General features: G+C 42.1%; 1 protein-coding gene across 5 annotated transcripts in view; it reads right to left on the reverse strand.

The window, feature by feature from the left end:
• Positions 1-23,011, reverse strand: part of macrod2 (mono-ADP ribosylhydrolase 2) — a 353,444-nt gene that overhangs the window by 230,769 nt on the left and 99,664 nt on the right. For all 5 annotated transcript variants that reach the window (XM_028422749.1, XM_028422747.1, XM_028422751.1 and 2 more), the window contains exon 4: positions 17,208-17,237. In XM_028422749.1, the coding sequence (XP_028278550.1) occupies positions 17,208-17,237 (30 nt within the window). The remainder of the gene's footprint in view (positions 1-17,207; positions 17,238-23,011) is intronic.

The following is a 23,011-nucleotide window of genomic DNA, read 5'->3' on the forward strand; positions in this document are numbered from 1 at the left end:
TCTAGGAGGATCTAGAAATATAATCCAGCTTGTCTTATCAGCCTCTGGTTGAAGCCTAAACCTCAGCTGTCAGTGAAAAGAGTGATTTCAGAGTGTCCTATCTTACCCTAAACACACCGCAGGGAGCCTGGGAGAAGACCCTGACCTCATCCCCTCTAGTTCACTGTGAGATCTCTCAGGCCAGCTGCAACATTGATCTTGCAGGCTTAAATTTCAAGGGCTGAAAAACAATCTCCCTGTTGGCAAATGGATGGCATAGCATCCTAGTTGCGGGGTCGTCAGTTCAGCAGAAGCCCGAAGGATGTGTGGATGGGCGTTGATGGGCAGGAATGCCGGACAAGCAGAAGGAGATAGAGACGTGTCCGGCAGGCCCTTTATAAAGAGATCTGATGCCTCCGTCACTGACCAGGTGAAGGGGTCACCATCACTCTCACATCCTGCTTCCCAACACTCACTCTGTACACTACTATATATAGGCATTAAGGCCAAGTGGGACTTAACAGCAAATGTACAGCATAGCCTACAGAACACGTTCTGTCAAAACAACATATTTGTCTCTAGAAATTCATCTTTGTATCACAAATTCTGTGAAATGGGAGGTAAAAAAAACAGAGGAGAAAACTTCACTTCTTCCCCTTTTCAAACTGTGATAGCATTTCAAAAGCACAAAATAGTTCCCTTTCGATGTATTTTTAAGAAAATTAATAAAGATTAAAGTCAACAATATGACACCAACCAATTACAGATTTCAGACTGAGGAAGGAATTACAAGTGGCTCATTAAAGCTGAAGTTTTTGTTTTTTATTTTATCACTCTCACATTCGTATTCCACGTCTCTCTTTTTGGCAAAAAAAAAGTGCTGTCAAAATGATTATTCTTCACTGAACAGTTGGACTTGGTTACATAACATTTCACCAACAACAGCAAAGTTGAGTTTTTGTCCTTGACCATATTTGTTCCCGACAGTTTCAACCAACTATTAATAGTATTGCAGTGGCACTGTAAACCAGTCCAGTCACATAACATGAACTAGTCTAGAGTGGACATGATAGGATGGTAATTCCACTCATTTTAGTTACAGCAATAAAGTTATGTGGGTGTTAAAGTTTCTGTATCCTCCACTCTCCATGGCTCCATGTGATGTAAACATCAAAAACAGAGCATGATGGCAGATGTAACAGCAGCAAATACGCATGAGTTGGAAAATAAAAACAGCCGCTGACACTGAAAAGGCTGTGTGTGAAGACATATGTTGTGCCTGCATCTGTCCTTAAAAGAATATGACGAAAACCAAATGCTCAGTGAACCGGCTCAGAGGAGAAATGAGGAAACTGTGTGGGAGCCTTACAATCCTGTAGACTCCAGGTAGAGCTGTATAATATACAGTATGTGTTTAATATAATAGGAAGTACTGTTGCCAGCTGCACTGGCGGGTACTGTATACACATTTAGGAGAGAAACACATTGTTGGTGGGTGCACCAACAGAGACACACATCAGTGTATATCTTTATGTGTTGGGTGCTTACTCCTGTCTCTCTATCTCTGTATCTATGCACGAACATAAACTTGTGCAGGTTGTTCTTTGCTAACAATAGCGTCATATGTCATAAATTCAAGGAATATACTTTATATGAACTATGGACTATTGTCTGCTATTCCTTACAGCACAAGAGACTGAAGAGTACCAACATCTCATTTGTGGTTTCTGTGAAAGACAGCTCATGTGAACAGAGCTAAAACCCCGCCAGCAGCAGCAGCAGCAGTCTGAAACTCTGGGTGAACTTTGGGTTAACGCACATGTATATATTGCATTTGTGTGTGTTGGAAAGTTGCATTATTATTATTCAGCCTTTAAGAGTGGCCAGTCACTGACCACAGCAAAAAAAAAATAAATGGGTCACAAGGTCAGCATTGCAATCACAATGGAAGGAATAAATAATGCAACAAAACAGGCCAAGGAGATTCATTATTATTTTTGGCTGCTGAGAGCATTTGAAGAGTTCCTATTCATTCTTTTACATTTTCTATAGCTAACCTTTTCCCAGCGCTCCTCTCTCTAATGCCATCTCCTTTCATTTCATTTTTCTTTGCACTCCCTGAAAGACAGATCTATGGAGAGAGAGAGAGCGAGTTCTTGTCTGAAGCTTATCGGCTGTCTCAACCCAGCAGAGAGAAATTCCTTGCCATTTGTTGAATACAAGTGTGATGGTGTGCGTTAGTGGCTCATCTGTGGCTGCACTTCCTCACCTGGCACTCATGTGATTAGATTTCATATCCCAGCCTGCAGCAGATAAACTCTATCTCCATCGGCCAGGCCCCTCAACATCAATCTGCCTCGCTGACGGCCTGTGTTGTGGCACTACTCTCATAACACATTCCCAACATCCTGTTTATGCATAATAATAAACACAATAACGTCCTATGAAGCATACCATTGTAAGTAAAAAAAGAAAAAACATGTTATTGTAATATGTGTGTTTGTTTTTCAAGGGAAACCTTGTCATGCTAATGCTAGCACTTAGAGGCTCAGCTCTGCCTTCAGCTGTAAGCAAGTCATGTCAAGGGGCTACGCTCTCCCAGCATGAAGCACATGTGGTGAGACGGAAGTGAGAGAATGGTAGAGGAGGGCAGAGCAGGTCTGTTTATTTATTGTTCTCCTCTGGTTTAACGGCTCATGACCGGCTAGCTTTATTAAACTGGGCTTTGAGCACACACATAGCAGCACTAAAACTTCCTGATGGCTGAGGAGGGATCAATTCAAGCTGCTGCCTGCAGGAATTACTGCAAAGTAATGGTACTATCACACAGGTAGGTCTCGCCTGTGTTAGGGGTTAAATGGACCATTTAAATTCTTTAATCAACTTCGGTATTAGCTGCACGAGAAGAGTGCTGCTGCTCCTAACAGATATATGCAGGTGCAGACATTTTCATGAATATCAAATCAGGAGTTAACTCACCAAAATGGGTTCTAGGAAAGAGACAAAACATGCATAGCTATTATTAAACTACAGATAGCATGTAGGTTGCATAGATAAGTAGGCTTGCTAACAGATGTTAATGATGTGAGCAGTGTGCATGTGTTACACGGCCCACTGAGAGCAGAAGAAGTAAAAACTTTGATTGTTGCTTCATAACATCAACATGATGATAATGTTGAGGACGGGAGACAAAAGGGACATTTTATCTGTCTTTCCTTTGTAATGAAGTCATGTTTTCATCCTTTCATGATAAAATGCCAACAAATGAAAATTGTTATAACCAATAATTATACACAACACAAAGGGGATCTAATTTAAGGTTGCTTCCATAACAAGTTAAAATATAAACAGCAGCTATGTCAAAGCCTGTGACATTTTTTAATTCATTACTATTGAAAGCATGGTATTATTAGTTTGTTACAATGAATATAAATGTGCTGACTTGTATAAAAACACCCCCCCCCCCCACCTTTTGCTGTTGTCACCACGGCCCCCCCTGACCCCCTGCCACCTCTGTAAATTGTGTTTCACGGCTTGAAGGTTACAGAGAAAGGCTCGTGTTTGCCGAGTAGGCCAGATTAGTGCTCATCAGTTGCGGTGTTGGAGATCCCTGCACTGACCCTGAGGGCAAAAAGCCAAGCTGCTTTCACACTGCAGTACACGGGGACCCGAATGAGCCTACAGCGCCCTATTGTCACCGCTCACCCAAAATAAAAGACAGCAAATTGCCATGTCAGGAACTTTGGCCCCTCCATGCCAATATAATACACAGCCTCTGTCCATCATCACACCCGTTAATATAAAAGGATTTGCAAAGGATTTATACAGCCACTACATTCTGACACTATATCACTATAACGGCAATGTGAGCTGATGTGGGTTTATGTGTGGGTGTTTGCTTCAAAAGATTTCATTTGCAACAGTTTGAACTGTAATAGATTTGCATTCGATGCAAATAAAACCATATTTGGGCTGGAGCAGGTTAGAAGAGGGAGGAACACATGGATCAGCCTGTTGTGCAGAAATATGAACAGATGGTTGTAAATTATGAGGACAAACATCAAATACAAAATATTTTAAATCTGAAAAAAAAGTGAGCAGCTACATGTCTGGAGAAGAAAATATTATTGCATCAAATATTCTGCTTTAGCGATGATATACGCTGAGGTAAACAGCACAACTCTGCAGGAAGAGTTTCCCCTAATAAACAACTAAATCCTGCTTAACCACAAACCTTCTACCTCACTTTGCAAATTGTGTATTGTTAAATACAACTTATATATCAACCTGTTTCCATTAAATCCAAGTTGTCTTCCTAAGACTTCCACTGAAGTGCCCACAGTAACTCAAACCACAGTTGACGTGAAGAGCCTTGATCATTTGTTTCTTGCTTTACTAAGGTAGCTGGTGGGGGTCAGCTATTTAAATGCCTTCCAGATGACATGCATCATTAAGGTGGATTTCTAATTCCGCTCACTAGTCAATCATGCGCGCCTAATTAGGCATTTCTCTCTGCATGACGCTGACTGACACTGAGATTTACAAGTTTTTAGAGTGCAGTGGACAAGAGGTAGGAGTTGGTTGTTATTATAAGTAGGTTCTGCAGGGTTTGATAGCATTTGAACAAGTCCCACCACTTTACAGTAGCAGTAGACCTTAAATGTCTCCAAAAAATAAAAAAAAAACGTCAAGAATTCTTATACTAAGAGCACCTCCGGTGATCAATAAAAATTCACAGGCTAATCCTATCTAACGCCTGTGCCTCTGTAAGCTCTAAGAGTAAAATAAACCCTGCAAAGAGGAAAGAGCGTTGAATCTGAATTAATGCAATGTTACTGTGCACATTGTTTTTCCATCACATCTATTGGCACTCGCACAAAAAAAGTCTCTGCGTGTTTCTAATCAGCATGGTAGCCATCTTAAATGGCAGCAATAAAAGCAGAGAGATCTTGCAGGAATGTAAAAAGCTCCAGTAAAATAAAACGCATGATTTAATGACCATCTGTTGGGTGCCAGTACAGACCTTGCTGCTACACGCTTTGTGAATGATCAAAGGCAGCGTCCGCATCAAGAGCGATTCACCTCAGGAGGCACGCGGGGGAATTAACAAGCCACCCTGCACAGATCCATTTTCCATGCAGTTGGGCTTTTTTGATTCCTTAACTGGTCTGTCTCAGTCTCGCATGTAGGAAGGAGAGGGGGTAAAACAATAATGCATACAACAGCACAGTCCTGCAAAATGTGGAAGCCATAGCTAATTAGCATCGCACTAAAAAGTTCGAAATCCATTTGTAAAACAGCCCAATGGAACCATTCAAAAAGCTGCATATTATCAGGCTTTTTTTTTACAGTAGCCCTGCCGTCGGCTGCATATGTTTATAGCCTTCCTGAGCTGCTCTAAGAGTCCATTTTAGTGTTGAGGGACGGATGCCAAATGACCAATCAGCACTTAAAACAAGCATACACACAAAGAGGGGCATGCTGATGTCCTCAGACAGACATTCCAACACACCCAGCTCTTATCTCATCAGGGCTCAGTAAATAAAACATTTAACAGCTGAGCCAGGATTGCAGGCAGGCAGTGTGGGTTTCACTGCCTGGTCCAGGAATACACACACACAGCACAAAGAAACAGGGACATCCGAAGACAAGGCCGATATAAACTTATAGTATTACTCGTGAGGTAATATGAAGTCATACATAAAAGGCTGATTCTTGTGGGGTGGGGGGGTGGGGGGGGGGGGGGGTGACAGCAGAACACAACAACTAATGCACTCTGCAGCTCATGCTTCAAAAATTCAAAACCATAAGGCATGACAAATCTAAGGTGGGCTCCAGAGAAATAGCATGGGCACACAGACACCCTCACACACTGCAGCTAGAATAATTAACATACACATCCTTGGGCTGACATCGTCATAGCTGCTTTGTTTGGCTCACTTTACCTTCTACCTTTCTGGCTTGTCTTTTATCTTTCCTTAATTATTCTTCCGTTTTTCCACTGCCTGCCTGCCTGCCTGCCTGCGCAGTATTTAACATGCTGAGGGGACACATGTCCACCCCAAACGCCACAGAACAAATTCGCTACTTTGTTTGCGTTCACAGCTCATTTGGCCCAATCCATGTTTTGGCATTCTGTTATTGTCACGCTTGGTGAGGTTTTCTCCGTTGCCCACCAAGGGGGAGAAACACGTTCCAGGGGCTGTCAGCTGAGGCTCACATTCGCACTCTATCCTGCAGTATTTCCTTCAGGCTTGCTTTGTCTATGTAGAACACGGCGTCTGAAAACAGCGACTGTGGAACAGCATTCACGCCTTATCTTAGGGGCAGTGCCAATACAATTTCAAGGAGCTAATATAAAATTCAAACAGTTGAGGGAGGAAGGGCAGAGTTGTTGGTATATAACATCAAGGTTAAGTATTTCTTGTTCTTTACAGGATCCACCACACATCTTGACCTTTCAATGGGGGAGGTGGGGGGAGGGTCCAAACACACACACACTCCTTCATACTGCAATGATTGAGGAGCCACGGGAAAGTGTCAGTGTGATGTTGATTACGTGAGTGGCCGTGGAGGTTGAAGGGAAGGGACATGGTCTTGTTTGCAATTTCACAGGTGGAGCTCGCTGGTGGTGGGAATGTCCCAGCTGGTCTCAAAGGTCTAATCTCCCCTAGCTAACAGCAGTCCATCCACCCACCGACTGTAAACACAATGGCTCCCTATGGTACTGAGCTGATTGCCGTTTCATCAGGGCCAGGACTAGTCAGCGGAGAGGAGCACTGTCTCTCACTGTTTGATGAACTTGTTTATTTTCCCTGCGCATGGGAGGCCCAGAACAAACTGATTGGCAAGCAGTGTGTTTATCAGAGACTTAGAAAGCATTTCTGATGACACTGGACAGTCGGTACTACACCAAAGTCACAGCAAAAAGCTTAATTAGAGCTTTCTGGAAATAATGTCTTGATACCACCCCCTATAATGCCCATGCCCATTATTACCGCTAAGTATGCTCCTCCATCAATTATGGCATGTGCTAATGCGAGTCTCACAGTAGAGAGCCAACATGTTTCAGTGGGCTCAAATAGCTTTGCTGCACTCTCCCACTCAGAAATTAATCTTCTTCCCAGCAGACACCTCTGCACATGCCCAACACAGAGAGGAGCACGTACACGAATATTAATTGGATTGTGTATACTGAAAACTCAATTCCTATCTATCTAAGCTCCCTGAATGCACGGGGTTCTTCATATAAATGGCACGTTTAGTTCAACTTAATTTGACGTTATTTTTCACCCTGATAACATACTTATCATTTAACTGTTAAGCTAAAGGAGCTATATATTTGATGAAGTGTGACATTTAATAAAAGAAAGGACCCATTTCCAACTGTGTTTTTTTTCTCTGACTGGCTTCTGTAGTGAAAAACGAAAATAGGCAAAGTGAAATTGGAAGACTTAGCACAAACTGTTCTCTTCTCACTACCACCCACTACGTCTGACATTTGCTCTCTACCTCCACCACACCTTCTACTCTGCGTTTCCTTCACGTCATTCTTCATACCACCTTCCTCTTCTCGCATTGTTCACCTCACCTTTCTTCCACTTCTTCTGTACTCGTTTCTTTCTCTTTCACCTTAACGTGAGACTCTGGGTTCCCCTCAGAGATCTGTCAGCACACACATACTGTGGCTGCAGTGTGCGGGTGATAATGAAGTGTCTGGGAAAAGAGGATTAGCTGGAGTGGCGGGCATCATCCCTGCGGTATAAACTCTCATCTCTCCCTCAGGAAGGACACATGGAGCGTCTTTCACCTCAGTCCAACTGCCTGTCTCAGTGTCACTCTCAGCCAGCATACTGGGATGGCTGCTGTGGCCCTCAGGAGGAAACAGTGAGAGCGTTAACACAACGACGAGTCCTGCTCCTTGGGGACGCCGGGCATTTCATCCTCTGACACCCGTCTGTTTATTCTGCACAGTCAGGCTGAGAGGAGCATAACAGGCACCGGAAAAGTGAAGATCTTCACCAGGGGAACAGGCTGATACACAGAGAAAGAGGGTGAGAGAGAGATGGAGAAAGGGACAGAGAACTCCTCCTCTTCCCTGTGGTCTGACAAAAAGATGACAGTTTTCCTCTGGAGCTTGCTCTGCCCTCCCTGGGCTGAAACCTTCCTTGTAGGCAAGTGGCCTGTCAGACACAGCTAACTAGGCTGCCCCAGGAGAGATGCAGAACGCTTGACAGTTTGTTACTAGTTGGCAAAAGGCCACCATGGCAGGTCAGTGTCTCTGCACAGAAAGTGTCAAAGAAGTGCCACTAATCAGGGAGCAACCAGTACTTTTAGAGGTGCTCACGTGAATAGGCTCCTTTCTTTGCTCCCACAGATAGTTCAAACACCTATTATCAGGGCAGTGTCACACACAAGCTTCAGATCTATACAACAACTCAGAGTTACTGCACACTCCCGTCACTGGAGAGAAGTTAGGGCTTTGTGTTTGTTTCTTAATGCTTTTGTCAAGAATAGAAGTCAGTGAATGTGCAAACTATAGGCAGTTCAAACCCCTAAATGTCATCCACCTCAGATGTATTTTAAGCTTTAAGACAGAGCGTGAGCTACAGTGAACAGGCAGAAAGGCACATGGTACATTAACACTTAAGAATGTACCATGGTAATTTTGTAAATGTGGTGATTTAACAAAACACACGTTACAGCACATTTTTAGTATTAACAGTTCAAGTAGCTTCCCTCCCACCAGTAGTGTGTGGTCTAAATGGAAAACATACCATGCTGTACCTCCTCAGGCAGATACACTGAAAACCACAGTAGACTAATGTTAAGAATCTGTAGAAGTATTATTAACTATTAACAGAGACTGGCTGAAATAATGGCGACTGGCTCTGCTTGATGGAAATGTACTAATAATTTCTTCCAGCACTGGCTCTTCAACTACCCTTATTACTAGTTCTGTTCACCCAGACATCACTTTCATTACACCACGTTCACTCACCTTTGTTCATTTACACTGAACCAAACAAAGCAAGATGTCCAGAATCAAAAGATGTTTCAGAACAGAATCAGTGTCTAGTGTGCCTAACTGTATCAAAGAAATGTATGTAGCGGTATTAAACTGCTATACCATTGCTTTGACAACAACAACAAAGAGCCTTCTCTAACTGTTTCTGTTATATGGATGTCAATTTCATGTTCTGCTGAAAGGGGGAAGCACTCCAACTACTATCCGCCCAATTCACAGCTTTACCATTGTTCATCTGATGGAAGATTCTACACATCATGAAAACTTTGCACCCTATTGTAGTCTTACACAAAGACGTTAACTTGGCTTTCAGTGACAGCTTGAAAGAGCAATAAAAAATCCATCTCTGTACCTTTTACATACAACAGTAAGGTAGAAAAAAGACACAACTGAATACAGATATAAAGACTGTATGGCATGAGGAGAAGCTTTGTGTTGAGGAATTCCTCAGATCCCTACCCCTTTCTTTTTTCACTGAGCCTCAGGGTTCAGGTCAAGTCACATACATTGAAAAACCAGATCTTGTGTATTTTTGCATTTCAGTTTGCTTTTCCTTCATCTGTCTGTTCTGTTCTTAATATATACTTTTCAAGAATTTCTCACTCATCTTTTTTTTTTAAATAGCAGGGTTTCATGTGATTGGTATATTGGCATGTCAGCCATCTGACTCATTTGTGAGCATGTGCCTGGGTTTTCTGAGCATCATCTGATGTCCTTGTAATAGCCTTGCTATGATTGGTGAGACTACAGGATGGGGTAGTGCCCTGCTAGGAACTGTCCCCGTCTGTCAGATCTCATCACTCCATCGTGCATTGCTGGGGGCAGCAGGACCAAAACTGACCACTGAGTCAACTGACAAGACAGCTCAGCATCCAGTTATCCCAGAACCATCTCACACACCCAGACACAAGCACACACACACTAAAACTCAGACAGACACATAGACATGCCATTGTATAAGCAAGGTATGCACACACACTGTCTCATACTCACAGGGGCATATATATGTAATACACACAGAAAACAGCGCAGTGAAGTGTGTGCATGATCTATCCCCAAAACAGCCACAATAAAGGCCGTTCAGGATACAAATGTGCTCTGACACTGGGGTTGGTAATGCATTGAGTTGTCTAAAATCTTAACAACTGACCCAGAAATGCTGGTGCACAAGAGGGGGGGTTTGGGGTACGGGAGGAGGTCATGTGTGATGCAATGTGGAAGAAAACTAAATTGACAATTTCTTGCCCACTTCTCGTGCCCTGTGGTGGTATTCTCACTTTGTGTGATGAGGGGTGACAGAATAAGGTGGATGATTCTTAAACTGAATGCCCTTATTGAACAAAAACAACTGAATTACTAGGTAGACAGAATATAGGCTACATGTTTAAGGATTGCTAAACATCGCTCCTTCTTTTTGAGAGAGAGAAAGAGAAAGATCACAAAACGGAAAAAGAGAGAGACTGCAGAGGTCACACGCAAAACAAAACAAGCAGCTGCAATATGTTTACAACAGCTACCCTGAGGGGAAGAGAGGAACCGACTGCAACATCACATATATTTATTTTCAACTAAATGATCCTGAGAATTTCAGATGGCCTACTGCATGATGTTTTGTTTCCTTGGAAGCACAAAATCATGAGCACAAGCAAAGAAACTTGCATAAAAAAAAAAAATCAAGACTCTATAGTTAGAAAAATGGTACTTTATCTTAACTAAAAGCCAAAATGTGAAACTGCTCCATGACTGACAGGGCTAGCATTTCAAACTGATAAGACTCCAAGGCTTCTCGGTCCTCAGGTTCAATGGACGATGGGAGAGATTCTAGAGCGGCAAATGCCCTCCACCTCAAACAACCCCTCGGTGGCATGAGAGACTCTGTATCAGTCTAAAAATGAGCAAATAGGTGGGTAGGGTGCAGCAGAAAATCATAAAACACAATTTCTCTTATCATAGTTTTTTTAACTACAATCAAGGACTTTGTAGTGGTGCTCCTCGCAGGCAGCTTTGAAGTTTACACAAAAATCTGCAAATTCATCAAAATGATGTAAAAACGAAACTTAAAACTAATCTAAAATGCACGCTACAGACTTGTTCTTTCATTACAGATATATTGTCCATATAAAATCATGGTTTTCAGAGAAGTTAAATTAAAACATGTCTTTCAGTAAGCATGTCACTGTGTAGTCCTCCATAGAGCTTCAGCCAGACAGCAGAAGTGCAGTACAGTTTGATATGCCGCGCGTGTGTGTGCAGTATGAAGGTAGACCCTTTCCCTCACCCGCACTGCGGTGCCAGAGATCAAGTGATGCCGACAACTTGCTAATGACACGACTGCCGCAGGCATCGGCCGGCAGCTTGATTTATATATGGGGACAGAGAAGAATGATTCACAAGCTAATAGATGGATACCAGGATGTATGGACGCTATATGGCCCGCTGACACGCTCTTATTGGCACATGCACACCTCTCCCTGGAACACTCCCTTATGTACTATGAGCAGGGTATTACACTACTGACCAGTTTTACTGCTCCTCATAATGGCTCCAGGACTTTTTCCTCTTCCCCTTTTTTTGTCTTTACATTTTTTATAAGTGTTCCTCACACTGTCCTTCTTTCCCTCTAGGATTCATTGACTCCCTGCCCGGTTCTTCTTCCTTTCCCATTATAAAGCAACGCTAATCCTAAATATGGAACCCACTGTTGTAGGATAAAATGAATGGCCCAATCATTCTGCATCAATTAGTCCATCCATCACTGCTGATTGGAGGATAGGGGGGGGGGTATTCGTGGTGACTGTACTCTGTGGTGGCAGGAGGAAAACAGAGATGAGGACTTTCACACAGAAATGCAAATTTCATCTTCACCGGGGTACCGCAAACTGCAGTCCACCAAGATGACCTTGTCCTGCTAATTTCAGTGTGATGCCCTCTAAACTACGTCACCACTGTTATAATTAGATGCAATCATCAGTCAAGGCAAAGATTAAAAAAAAAAAATTAAAATTTAAAAAAAAAATCAGTGACTGATGCTTGTCTGCAATTAAAATAAGATTTTTTTTTTTTTTAATTTTCATTATTTAAATGAATATCCTTGGTTTAAACTAATGAGGGAGGGCACGCCCATGCAACCATTAAAGGGTGTGAATCAAGCCCCATCCTGAAAACAACCTACTAAAATCACAGGTAAATATAAACTCACACACTGACAGAGATTAAAAATGCATTTATGTTTTGTGTTTACCTCATAAATAGTTAGCAGGGCTAAGCCCAAAGAGGAGGACAGGCGCACATTTGTATCATGGAATATAACAGCATAAATACAAGGCAGGCCTAGATCAGAGTGTAACTAAATCCCCTCTAAATATGAGGAGATAAGTAAATCCCAAGGGTTCCCCACTGACTGAGGAATCTTTGCATTCAATTTATCATTTTACATTATTTAGGCTACTCCATGGGGAAATTCGCTATCTCTGTCATAAGTTATGCTAATGGCTGTTACTACCATCTGTGAACTGAGGACCATCAGTCAAGCATGGTCTGCAGCCTATGAATTATGAGAATAATATGTCATCTTTGAGTGATTAGTTTGTAGGCTTCCAGGGAGCTGTGTAAGGGACAGAGGGCCATCCAGCCCAAACCGTCACACAACACCATCCTATATCTTGACCTATACCCCTCCCCCTGCGCAGAGCTCCGTGCCCTGGTCGTCCCAATCTACTCAATAAACAAGCCTCGGGCAGGACCCAGACCGAGGATAATGGTTCACCTGGAGGTGACAGGAAAAGAAAACAGAGCTCTTTGCATAACGAATGGAGACAGAGATAAGCACAGTGAAGCACTTAGGAATCTTGATAAAGGATTATCCAAACATGTCTGAAACTGAATACATTGTCTTTTTTAAGCACACTGTTCTGTTGTAAAAACCAGTCCTGTAGTTGCACAGCAGAGTTCTGCTGAACCTGCTATGTTTTCTTTGGTCAGCTAAGCTAACTATAAGCAGAAGTTTGCACATTTCACTCCTTCTGTTGTCTATCTGTCTTCCTACTATAATATACAAGCTGTCACATATTTATTTATACTATATCTACAAGTACATAAGAGTCCACTTGAATTATGTCAATGCTAGTTTGTGGGGCTCCACTGTGGGTGGTTGCATCTCTACAAAAGTGTTGTGTCAAGGACACTGTGCATGATCTGGAAAACCAAATAGATGCTGACTGTGCAGAGAAGTGGTGTAAAGAGGTCTGTCACTACCCACCTTTGTGCAATTTGTCTTTAAAAGACAAATCTGCAAGGTAAATTGCTGAGATTTTGAAAAAAAAAACAAAGCATCTGTGTGAAATGTATGCTCCTGTAGACACAATCCACTGTGTTATTGTGTAGTCTGCAGCTGTCTATTGTCACAAGGGTGCATTACACTGTCCTACACCGCAGAGGAGGGCAAAGACCCAAATGAGCACCACCACAGCCCATCATAATACCAACAAGCATAATTAATCTCATATATTACAATGTGTTGGTACGTGTCATGACTCACACCACTGTTTAGGAAACATACGAGGACAGCGAGCCGAGGCCCCACAGCGCTACAGCCTATATTATGTAAGCAATGACAAAGGCTGCTGAGTTCAGTGAGCGTTAGCTGCCCGTGGCTAAATTAGCACAAGTTAGGACATAGCAAACACCCGTGCGTGTGCCCCACTGCTGGACTGGAGCAAAGAAACGGGGCCCGACCTGAGAAGAACGATTTGTTTGGGTGGTCTAGTTAAAGCCTACTGCTAAATGGGCAACGGTTCTGGTTAGAATGCTAATGAGCCAATTCCCCTCCTGGATGGAGACATCAAAGGCAAGTGCAGCTCCCTCTCTCTGGCTACACAGGGCTTCGTGGTATCATTACATGGCTCAGTGTGTGCTTGAATGCTCGTATTTGTGTGTGTGTGTGACAAAGAGACAAATGTGGGGGAAAGGCAGGATAGACAACATGATGTTTACATCAGGTCTATCCTTTTGGGACTGTGCCAGCATCCAGCCATGCTGTGACACACATCACACGAGCAACCTGGTACCATTCATAATTACCCTCTATTCACAGAGGCCTCATTTAGTGTGCTATTATCGGAGATCATTGTTATTTCCCTCTATGTATGTTTGGAATCCCTCTGAGACCAACATGTCTAACGTAGATAACGGTACTATTTTGGTTAACCCCATTGTGTACATAATACAGAGGACGCACAACCCAGAGAGAATTCCCATCAGTGATTTCTAAGGATTTAATAGAGCATCAGGGCATAAGAATCTTTTCTTAGGAGTTTTTGTCTTCATAACTAATATAATAAAAATATAATAATGTGTTATCTGGGTACGAAAAAAAAACAAATCTCACCCAGGGCGTATTTTCACTTATTTCCATCCTTCTTACATTGTTCTGGCTGCAAGCCAGCAAAACAATAACCCAACAAAAATGTCCGATCTGGTTTGCTGAGACCACATATTACACTTGATAGAATGATATGATATATAGAGAGGTGAAACCTTTCTCTCAAATGATACCTACATATATATCAGGGTTACAAAAAAATCCTAAAAGGCCATATAAAGCTAGAGGCACAACAAGACGTGTGTGGGAGGTGATGTAACTTACATAAAGTAAAGACTTTGTCCAGTTTATACACACTGGCGGGAGGGCCCACCTCCAGAACTGTGAGAACTAAGCATGGCTCAGGTGTGTGAGGCCAACATGATGGATCATCCTGTTGTGAAGCTGCCCCTCTGCAGAGCCCCGAGAAGACAGCTGGGAGATAAGGAGGGCCCTATATGAGAGCACATCTCCTCTTCACATCGATCCCCGCCGCCACCAAGGCAGCAGGTCTTCACATGCCAAACCGCAGATAGAGGTAGGGAGGGTGGGCCGGGTGACAACAGAGAGAACCGTTTTGCAGGTTTAGCAGCCACCTCCGTGTGATAAAGACACAGGAAGATAAAACACCTCTTGGCCTCATGCAGATAAAAGACGAATGGTGTGGAGCTTTGTTTTAGAGGGGAAAATAACATTTTCAGCTCTCTGGTAGATAACACTAATCTCTCTGTGGTTATAATAATCATTCTTTGCAAAGTCCAAAAAACAAAAACACCGCATAAGAATCTACATAGAAGAAATCATAAAAAAAAACATGCTTGTGTCTTATTAACATTATTAACACAAGAAATGCAAGCGTTAGCATTTTAGAGTTAATTGACCTTGTATCTTGTGCCAGTAACTTGGCAGGAATAGCATCGCTGGAAGTCAATTAAGAATGAATGCTCTGAAAAAAAAAATGGCACTAGCTACAATTAGAATTCCTCTGGAGTTAATAAGCACAGCTGCAGGTCACAATCAGCTGAAATGTTTTCTCTCGGTGTACGACATTAATTGACACATGAGATCTTCCATTCCATTGTTGACGGATGGCAAATTCACCTTGATTTTGTGTTGCTGCTGTGTTGACACAGAGCAATCTGTAATACGCCTATTACTAGTTGAAGAAGAAACTGGATCAATCAACAAGGCCAAGATTTGGAGAACTGTAAAAAGGTGATTTGTCACAAAATAACAATAATGAAAATATAATAGCAAAGAAAATTGCTTCTTGTGTTTCTCCATACGTGGCGAATCAATACGAAGAGTCGACAGCGGCAGAGACAGACACCAATCAGGAGCAATAGTGCACTCTGCTTTACAGGGCCCGGCTTGGTTATGGAGGCGCTCATATGTGACCCCTGATCTCAATCACAGAAATTCTTAAAATGGTTGTTCGCTGAGGGCCTCTCTGTGTCACTTATAGATTGGGATTCCACGCAGCAAGGTTGGAGTCTTAACCATGTATCAGAGTAGATAAGGGCCACTCCACGCTGCATGATGAGATGTGAACACGATTTTTCGACAGCTCTATGAACACTGTAATGAACACCATGTTCTCTGAGCAGTTGACTATTCTGAGGTTTGGAAGTGGCTTCATGCCCACGCCAACACATAGCTTTATGAATATACAAATAAAACAAATATGCCATTTTGAAACGTTTAATAGAAGGATTATTAAATTCAGAGGAAAGTTTCCCAGCCCCTTATGGCCTGGTGGTTTCTGCATCTGTGTGAGGACACAGGGGCTACAGATGCAGTTTAATCTACAGTGTGTACTATGACACAGATTCATTGACCTGCTATATAAACATGGTTTTGTTACTGTATTATTGTGACCTCTGTCCTTCCAGTCCTAATTTATTTATGGAGAAATGTTAAAAAATATCTCACCTCAAATTAAATGCATGTTTTGGGATGCTGAATGAATTATAAGGGTGGACATCACAGTGACGTCCTCCAATGGTCTCTTTAAGCTTTGCTTTTCTGGCTCCTGACCTGGGCTACATGATGGTATTCTAGCTCAATGACCACATAAAGCACAGCTACGTGTATGAATGAATAATAACAGGTCAGATGCAGAAGTAGCTGCACACATTAATTGTTAGTAAAAATGTTGGTGCATGGCTACGTGCTGTAAAAGTGACTGTGACAATAACCTTCAACATAGAGTTGATTTTGTTTACATATTGATTATATTAGCTACACTATATAGTTCATACTGAAGGCTGTCAGGAGACACATTCAAAGTGACAGCTAACACAGATGGATAAACAGATAAGACTGAAGCGCTGACCTCATTTCATTGTCATATCACTCCCACATGTACCCAGCAAAATTCTCTCTTTAGAGTAAAAATTAACATTCAGCATGTGACTGGGAGCCTTTTCCAACAACCTCATCATACTGTGGTGAAGAATGATTATTTCAATCATGTCAGCGCACTAGTCAAACAGTGAAGAAGAAGAAGAAGAAGAGTAGCATGGGCGGTTCCCTACCCATTATTCCCACACCACAGTCGACTGCCTCAGATTTCCTCCATTGCTTTGATGATAATGTTCTTCGGCAGGCCGCTATAGTAATGGCCATCTCTCAGTGTGGCACAGAACAACGTGGCTCAGCACTACGCTCTAATGTTTAGGGCCTCACATTCAGACACATTTAACACAGACACTTAAGTCTGTCATGAACCAAGATAAGCTATATGCCAGATCTGAAGTGCAACTTTAATTGATTCAATATCACAGGATATTACAGAATAATCAATGAGACAATAGGATAAAAACAAATGGATTCACTCACCTCCTCCACCTCCCAGAAGACTGGAGTTTGCTGAAAAGAGAGACAAACATGAGTCAGTAAACATTTAAAAACATGTAAATATATATTTGGCCATTCCTTTTTTCAGACACACACACTCTCTCTCTCTCTCTCACACACACACACACACACACACACACACGTATGTATATGGGTATACTTTGGAAAGGAACCAGAAGGGCCTGAAACTGGCTTGAATTATTATACGGTTATCTTTTTTCATCACTTTCTTAGTTAAACCTGTAATCACACTTGGAATAGCTGTGTCTACCAATACAAGATTTAGCATTTTGATGGCAGCTTCCAATAACACCACAGTCATCCAAAGATAACAAGTTACATGAATGTCATCCAAATGTTTGTTTATCACACCTCCAATGGAAAAATAAAAATAAAATATCATTCTGTGAGGCTGGTGTTTTTCTTTATATATTGAATCAGCATGTAGCCAACAAATGTGTGATTCAGTCAGAAGCTAAATGTATCCATTACTGTACAGTGGTCAAATCCAGGCTCCTGGGTGTTTATTTTCCCCCCACAAATCCATACTCCATCCATCCATTTTCTTAACCTGCTCTGTCTTGTACTACAGGGCTCACAAGCCAATCAGGACAGGGTACAGTCTGGACAGGTTACCAGTCTACTGCAGGACTACACGGAGGCAAACGACCACTTACAATCACACCTATGGCCAATTTAGAATCCAATGAACCCAACATGCATGTCTTTGATATGTGTGAGACAGCAAGAGTACCCAGAGACACAGGCATCTTCACATAGAAAGAGCAAGAAGCAAGAAGCCTTCTGCAGCGAGGGTCAAAACACTCCCAAAGATAACAAGGAGATGAAACATGGAGGAACATGGAGATGAAAACAAAAAAATGAAAATTATTTTGTCTGCTTCTTACAGTTTTGTAAAAGTTTTTCCTGCATAAACACCTACCAGAAATGAGCCGAGATAAATTCTTTGGTATTTTAAACAATCATTAAATCAAGAAATTCTCTCTACCTCAATGATACATGTCCGTTCGATGACAGCTCGGTTTACAAACATTCCCACCAAAGACTGAATTCCCACATTAGCGGCAGCTCACTGGTTCAAGCAAAGGTAACAATCAGAGTGATGTCTGTGTGAAGAATATGTCATTAAAGACGAGCCCATTTCCATTTCTGCTCTGTCAGTTACAGACATCCGCTGCACATGAGAGAGGAAAGATTAGAGGGGATTTAAAGTACATCTGTTAATTTGCGTGTTACTGAAAGTAAGTAGCCTATGCGTTTGAAGTGTGGTTCATAAAGCGGGCATTGGAAGAATCATATGCTGCGCCGTGCCTTTAATGATCTTCAGTTCCAGCTGCAGCTTCAGCTGTCATTAGCAGAGAACACTTTCCCATTATGAGCTTATTATTTTTATGAAAATGTTTCCGTGCACAAGCATCAGATAATGAACATGTGATATCAGGCAGAGGTCTCACTCTCAGCCTGTGGCCTTTGCCATTATTTCTTTCCTGATTACATGTTGACAGTGACTTCTGCTGTTCGCTCAGCTTCCACAGGTTTCTGTGGAACCATTATGGGACTTGCATTGTTCTCATCTGAGCACCACACATATGAGTGGGCATGACAAAGAAAACACTCCCACTGCAGAATTTGTCTCATCAAAAGGCTTTTGTTGTGTTTGTGTGTGTGTGTGTGTGTTACTCTGTCTGTGTGCACACATACAGTACGAGAACAACATACACAAACAAAAAACAGCAACTCAAACAGGGATGTACTGACAATCCACTGTCATGTTTACAATAGCACCTCTCCAGGTTTTTCTGTGATGAAAAAGACACTCGTGCTCTTCCCAGCCTTTGTTTCACTCGGGAATCTGTCAGCTATCAACAGAAAGCACACAACTCAAATGTGCATCATTTCCAGAACAGCAAGAAAACCATGTTCCTGTTCCTAGTCTCAAAGCATGGATGAACATAGTAAACTAATCCTCAGTAACATTTGAACATGTTAAACAGTCTGCTGTGAAGTGGTTAAGCTTTGTGTCATTTATCTTTTATTAGCAGCACACTGAAAGTAATAGTTTCAGGGCCTGTTCAGAGGAGGATCATAGTATGCTAGTTTTTAGTAAAGTCTATCATCATTGTCTAGTCTCCTGGGGAGTCTTCCTATTCCTGAGCTATTAAAACACTGGGGTTTAATTACCTGACATTATGGAAATGCATGCCTGAGGGGGGCGCTTCATTTACTCCACACCTAATCAGAGATTGGAGATGTGGTTGCTAATCAGTCTGACACAACTCTCCTGAATGCGTATGTGTGTGTGTGTGTGAGGCGGAGCAGTGGTAGTAGTGAACAGGGCAGGCCGGGGGTTGAGGTGTTAGATGCTTTCTAAGCACATGTGACTTCTTCTTCTACACCCCACTGGGAGGCGAGGAGTGTTCTCAACTTTGTTGTGGTTTTGATGTATATGGAAGCAGAGAGAAGTAATATTGCTGCTGTTCTATGTCTCCACAACTTAAATGATCATTTTAAAAAACATGTTTGGGCAGTCAGTGCCTTAAAAAATACAATCAACGTAATCTACAGAGCCTGTGAGCTCGGCCTTTGTACACACCAGGGGAGACATAAATGTTCAAAAATGAATGGAGACTTAGAATGTATTTTGAAGCAAACAAGAGACAAACAAGAAACAGCTGGTAGAGAAGCTGACCAGAGCAGCCCTGAACTCCTGATACCAAAGGGCTGTGAGGCTGTGCCTTGCCTGAGAAGCTGCTTCAATTATCTTGAGTGAAAATCAAAACAGGAATCCATATTTGGCCACATCCATCCAAATGATGCATATTTCATACTATCTGAATTAATTAAACCAGCTCTGCTTGCTGTTTTGCCTGCCATTGGTGCAGTCTGGCTATTGTGTGAGGGATCAACACATTTCTGCCTTAAGGGGAGCAGGGAGAGGGCCAACAATTAGAATCATCAGAAGACCATTATCTGTTTCTGTGGAGCTTTCTATTTGAATGTATGTTTGAAGGGTTTCTGACTTTGCCATCATCTTTTTTAGTGTCTGCCAAAGTGTGCCCCCTAGACAACCACATGAATCAATTTTTTTTTCCAAGGACAGAACAGACAAAAATTCCAGCTCAAAAAACAACTGAAATGTTACAGCAGCGGGCTTGAGCTTTAAACTGGAATACTTTGTGTCGCAGTAAAGGTAAGCCTTGAAGGTTTGCAATGACCCACTTAATGAGAAGTAAGAGCAAAGCCAGAGGAGCACACTCTGACTTAGAGTTTGTCAGGAGTGCTGAAGTGTCATCCCAGTAGTAACCATAACATGGGTCATAAATCTCAGTGGAAAGGCTCCCCCAGACTGGCTGGAGATGGTAGGTCATTAAGAACTGCTGGTCCACGCCATTAGTCTAGCCCATCAAACACATGCCTGAACTGTCACTGTGAGAACACCCACTTCCTGTCTGCCCTTTGAACTCTTAACCCCCCCACGACAACCTCATATAACCCCTCAGCCAATAAAAATGCAGGGGTGTCACTGCTGTGTATTTTCAGAGTGAGAAAATATTGATAACAGAACCCCAGTCGGCCAGAGAGTGTGACAGGCACAGTTTATGAATTGTGGCAATGCCTCAAGAAGGCAGCGCAGAAGACACAAAAAAGAAAAAGAATGGTGAAACCACCCTCTCGAATCACTGTGTCAAGATATTTGCAGAGCGTTCCAAAAAAACGACTTGTGTGCATTGCACTGTGTGTGTGTGTGTGTGCACAGGGCACTGAGGCATGGCTCAGGGTTGCATGTTTGGTGTCGTCAGCAGAGCCCTAGATCATGCTGTTAAATGGGAAGTGCTGGTGCATAACCACAAAACCTCAAGGCGGTAAACAGATCCACTGTCTACCTCCTGGTCTCTGCCACCTTAACTGAACCCTTTAAATATGCTCCATTTGATGGTTACCTTATCGCCTTATCCTTAGCAGCCTCTCACAGGCTTCTCACTAAGCTTAGAGGTTAATAGTGTACGCCGCTGTGACTCTGGAATAAAAGGCGGGGTGCAAAAACTAATAAAAAAGTTTTATGGTGGTTCAGGTTTCCTGCTTTGTTGCTGAGTCAAAAAAAAAAATCTTGGTGCAATTTTTCAAAGCATCCAGAGCCAGCAGTGCAATGTAAATCTACCGACTATCTGTGCCTGCAAATCTTACAGGTATTGTAGCAGGATTTTCAGTAAATACATCTGAATCAAATATAGGACGATCATCACCACAGCTTCACATCACGCACTGCTGCTTTTGAAGTGTGTCTACATGTCCACAAGGAAGGAATTCTTATTTTAGCAAATGTAACTTTAAACACAAAATGTCCCAAATAAAAGCACAAACTAGGTCAAATGAGCTGCTCTTTGTTACAAGGAGACATTTCTCTTTTTTTTTTTTACAATAATTCATATTTTGACAATCACAAATTAGCATCAGTGAACTTCAAACAAAGATCTTTCGATAGAAAAAAAAAGTAGTTCAGAGAAATAAAAGCATTTGCGGACTGGGATGCCACTTAGATGTTCCCGTTCACAGTGTTCTGATGTCTAACATGTCAGCTTGAATGGCGATGTTCAAAAAGTCAGTGGAGTGAAGGACTTTGGCGAAATTCTTTTTGAGTGGGCTAATGTGCTGCTCCACACACAGACACTTTTCCACTCCACCAAGCCTCCTAACAAGCACGGATACTGTGCACACACACAAACACACATGCATGTTCATGCCTCTGACACAACAACAAACAAAAAAACAAAAAAACTCAACACAACTGGAAATATTCAAGCCGTGATTTGATAACTGGAGCAGCTCATTGCATGCCTGCAGAGCTCTGTGTTAAATTTAGACAATTCCAACCTTTAATGATAGAGGCTGTTTGCTTTTAGCAGCTGCCAACATTCGCACAAATAGAAGTAAAACTTCAAGAGAGACAAGAGAAGCAACAGTGGTATTTCTTATCGGTGGCACATTAAAAATGCATGCTACACCACACACGCTGCCTGGCCTGATAATACTGGTTGGCATTTTTGTTCTTTATAGCTGCTAGTGGTCCCCAAGGAGTCTGACTGAGCCAGTTGTGGTAGAGGTGGCACAATCCCAGCAGCACACGGACAAAAAAATGATGCTGAACTGCAGCTAAAACAAACAATTACATCAATAATAATTATCTCAATACTCACATGTGAAAGCTTGTTGTTATAGTCATTATAAGTTCCATGGGTTTTGTGCATGGTCCATAAAAGAAAGAACACAAAGTCCATGGCAAGCCGAGTCAAATGCTCAAGATAAATCTGTATTTGGCGACATTCACATCCACATTGTGCAGTTTGTGCAGCATGACATTCAAAGTCCTATAAAGCCTCATATAACACTGCCACTCCAGTGTGATTGATGTGGGTTGTCACATTTTGGTTTAGTTACAGTACACAGTCTGCTGGTTTTGATCTATATGTGTGAGAAGGAACACTGAGAGCTCAACAATAAATGACTTCAGTTTTAATTTATCTTTGCTTGGATAAAGATTATGGCTCTAACAAGGCAACTATTTAAGACTCATTTTCAAACATTTTTGTGTCTGTAAGATTATATATATTTACAAATATTGATTCATATTTATGTATGTTATGCCTGTGCCTGCGTCCAGAGATCATTTGCCAGCAAGCGCTTGCTGAGTGATGCCATGCAAATGAATCATCTGGGGGCCTTTTGCCAACTCCATGAATACTGAAATGACAAGTCCTACTTTTGCA

The sequence above is a fragment of the Parambassis ranga genome, chromosome 15 (assembly GCF_900634625.1).
Source record: "Parambassis ranga chromosome 15, fParRan2.1, whole genome shotgun sequence".
Lineage (NCBI taxonomy): Eukaryota > Metazoa > Chordata > Actinopteri > Ambassidae > Parambassis > Parambassis ranga.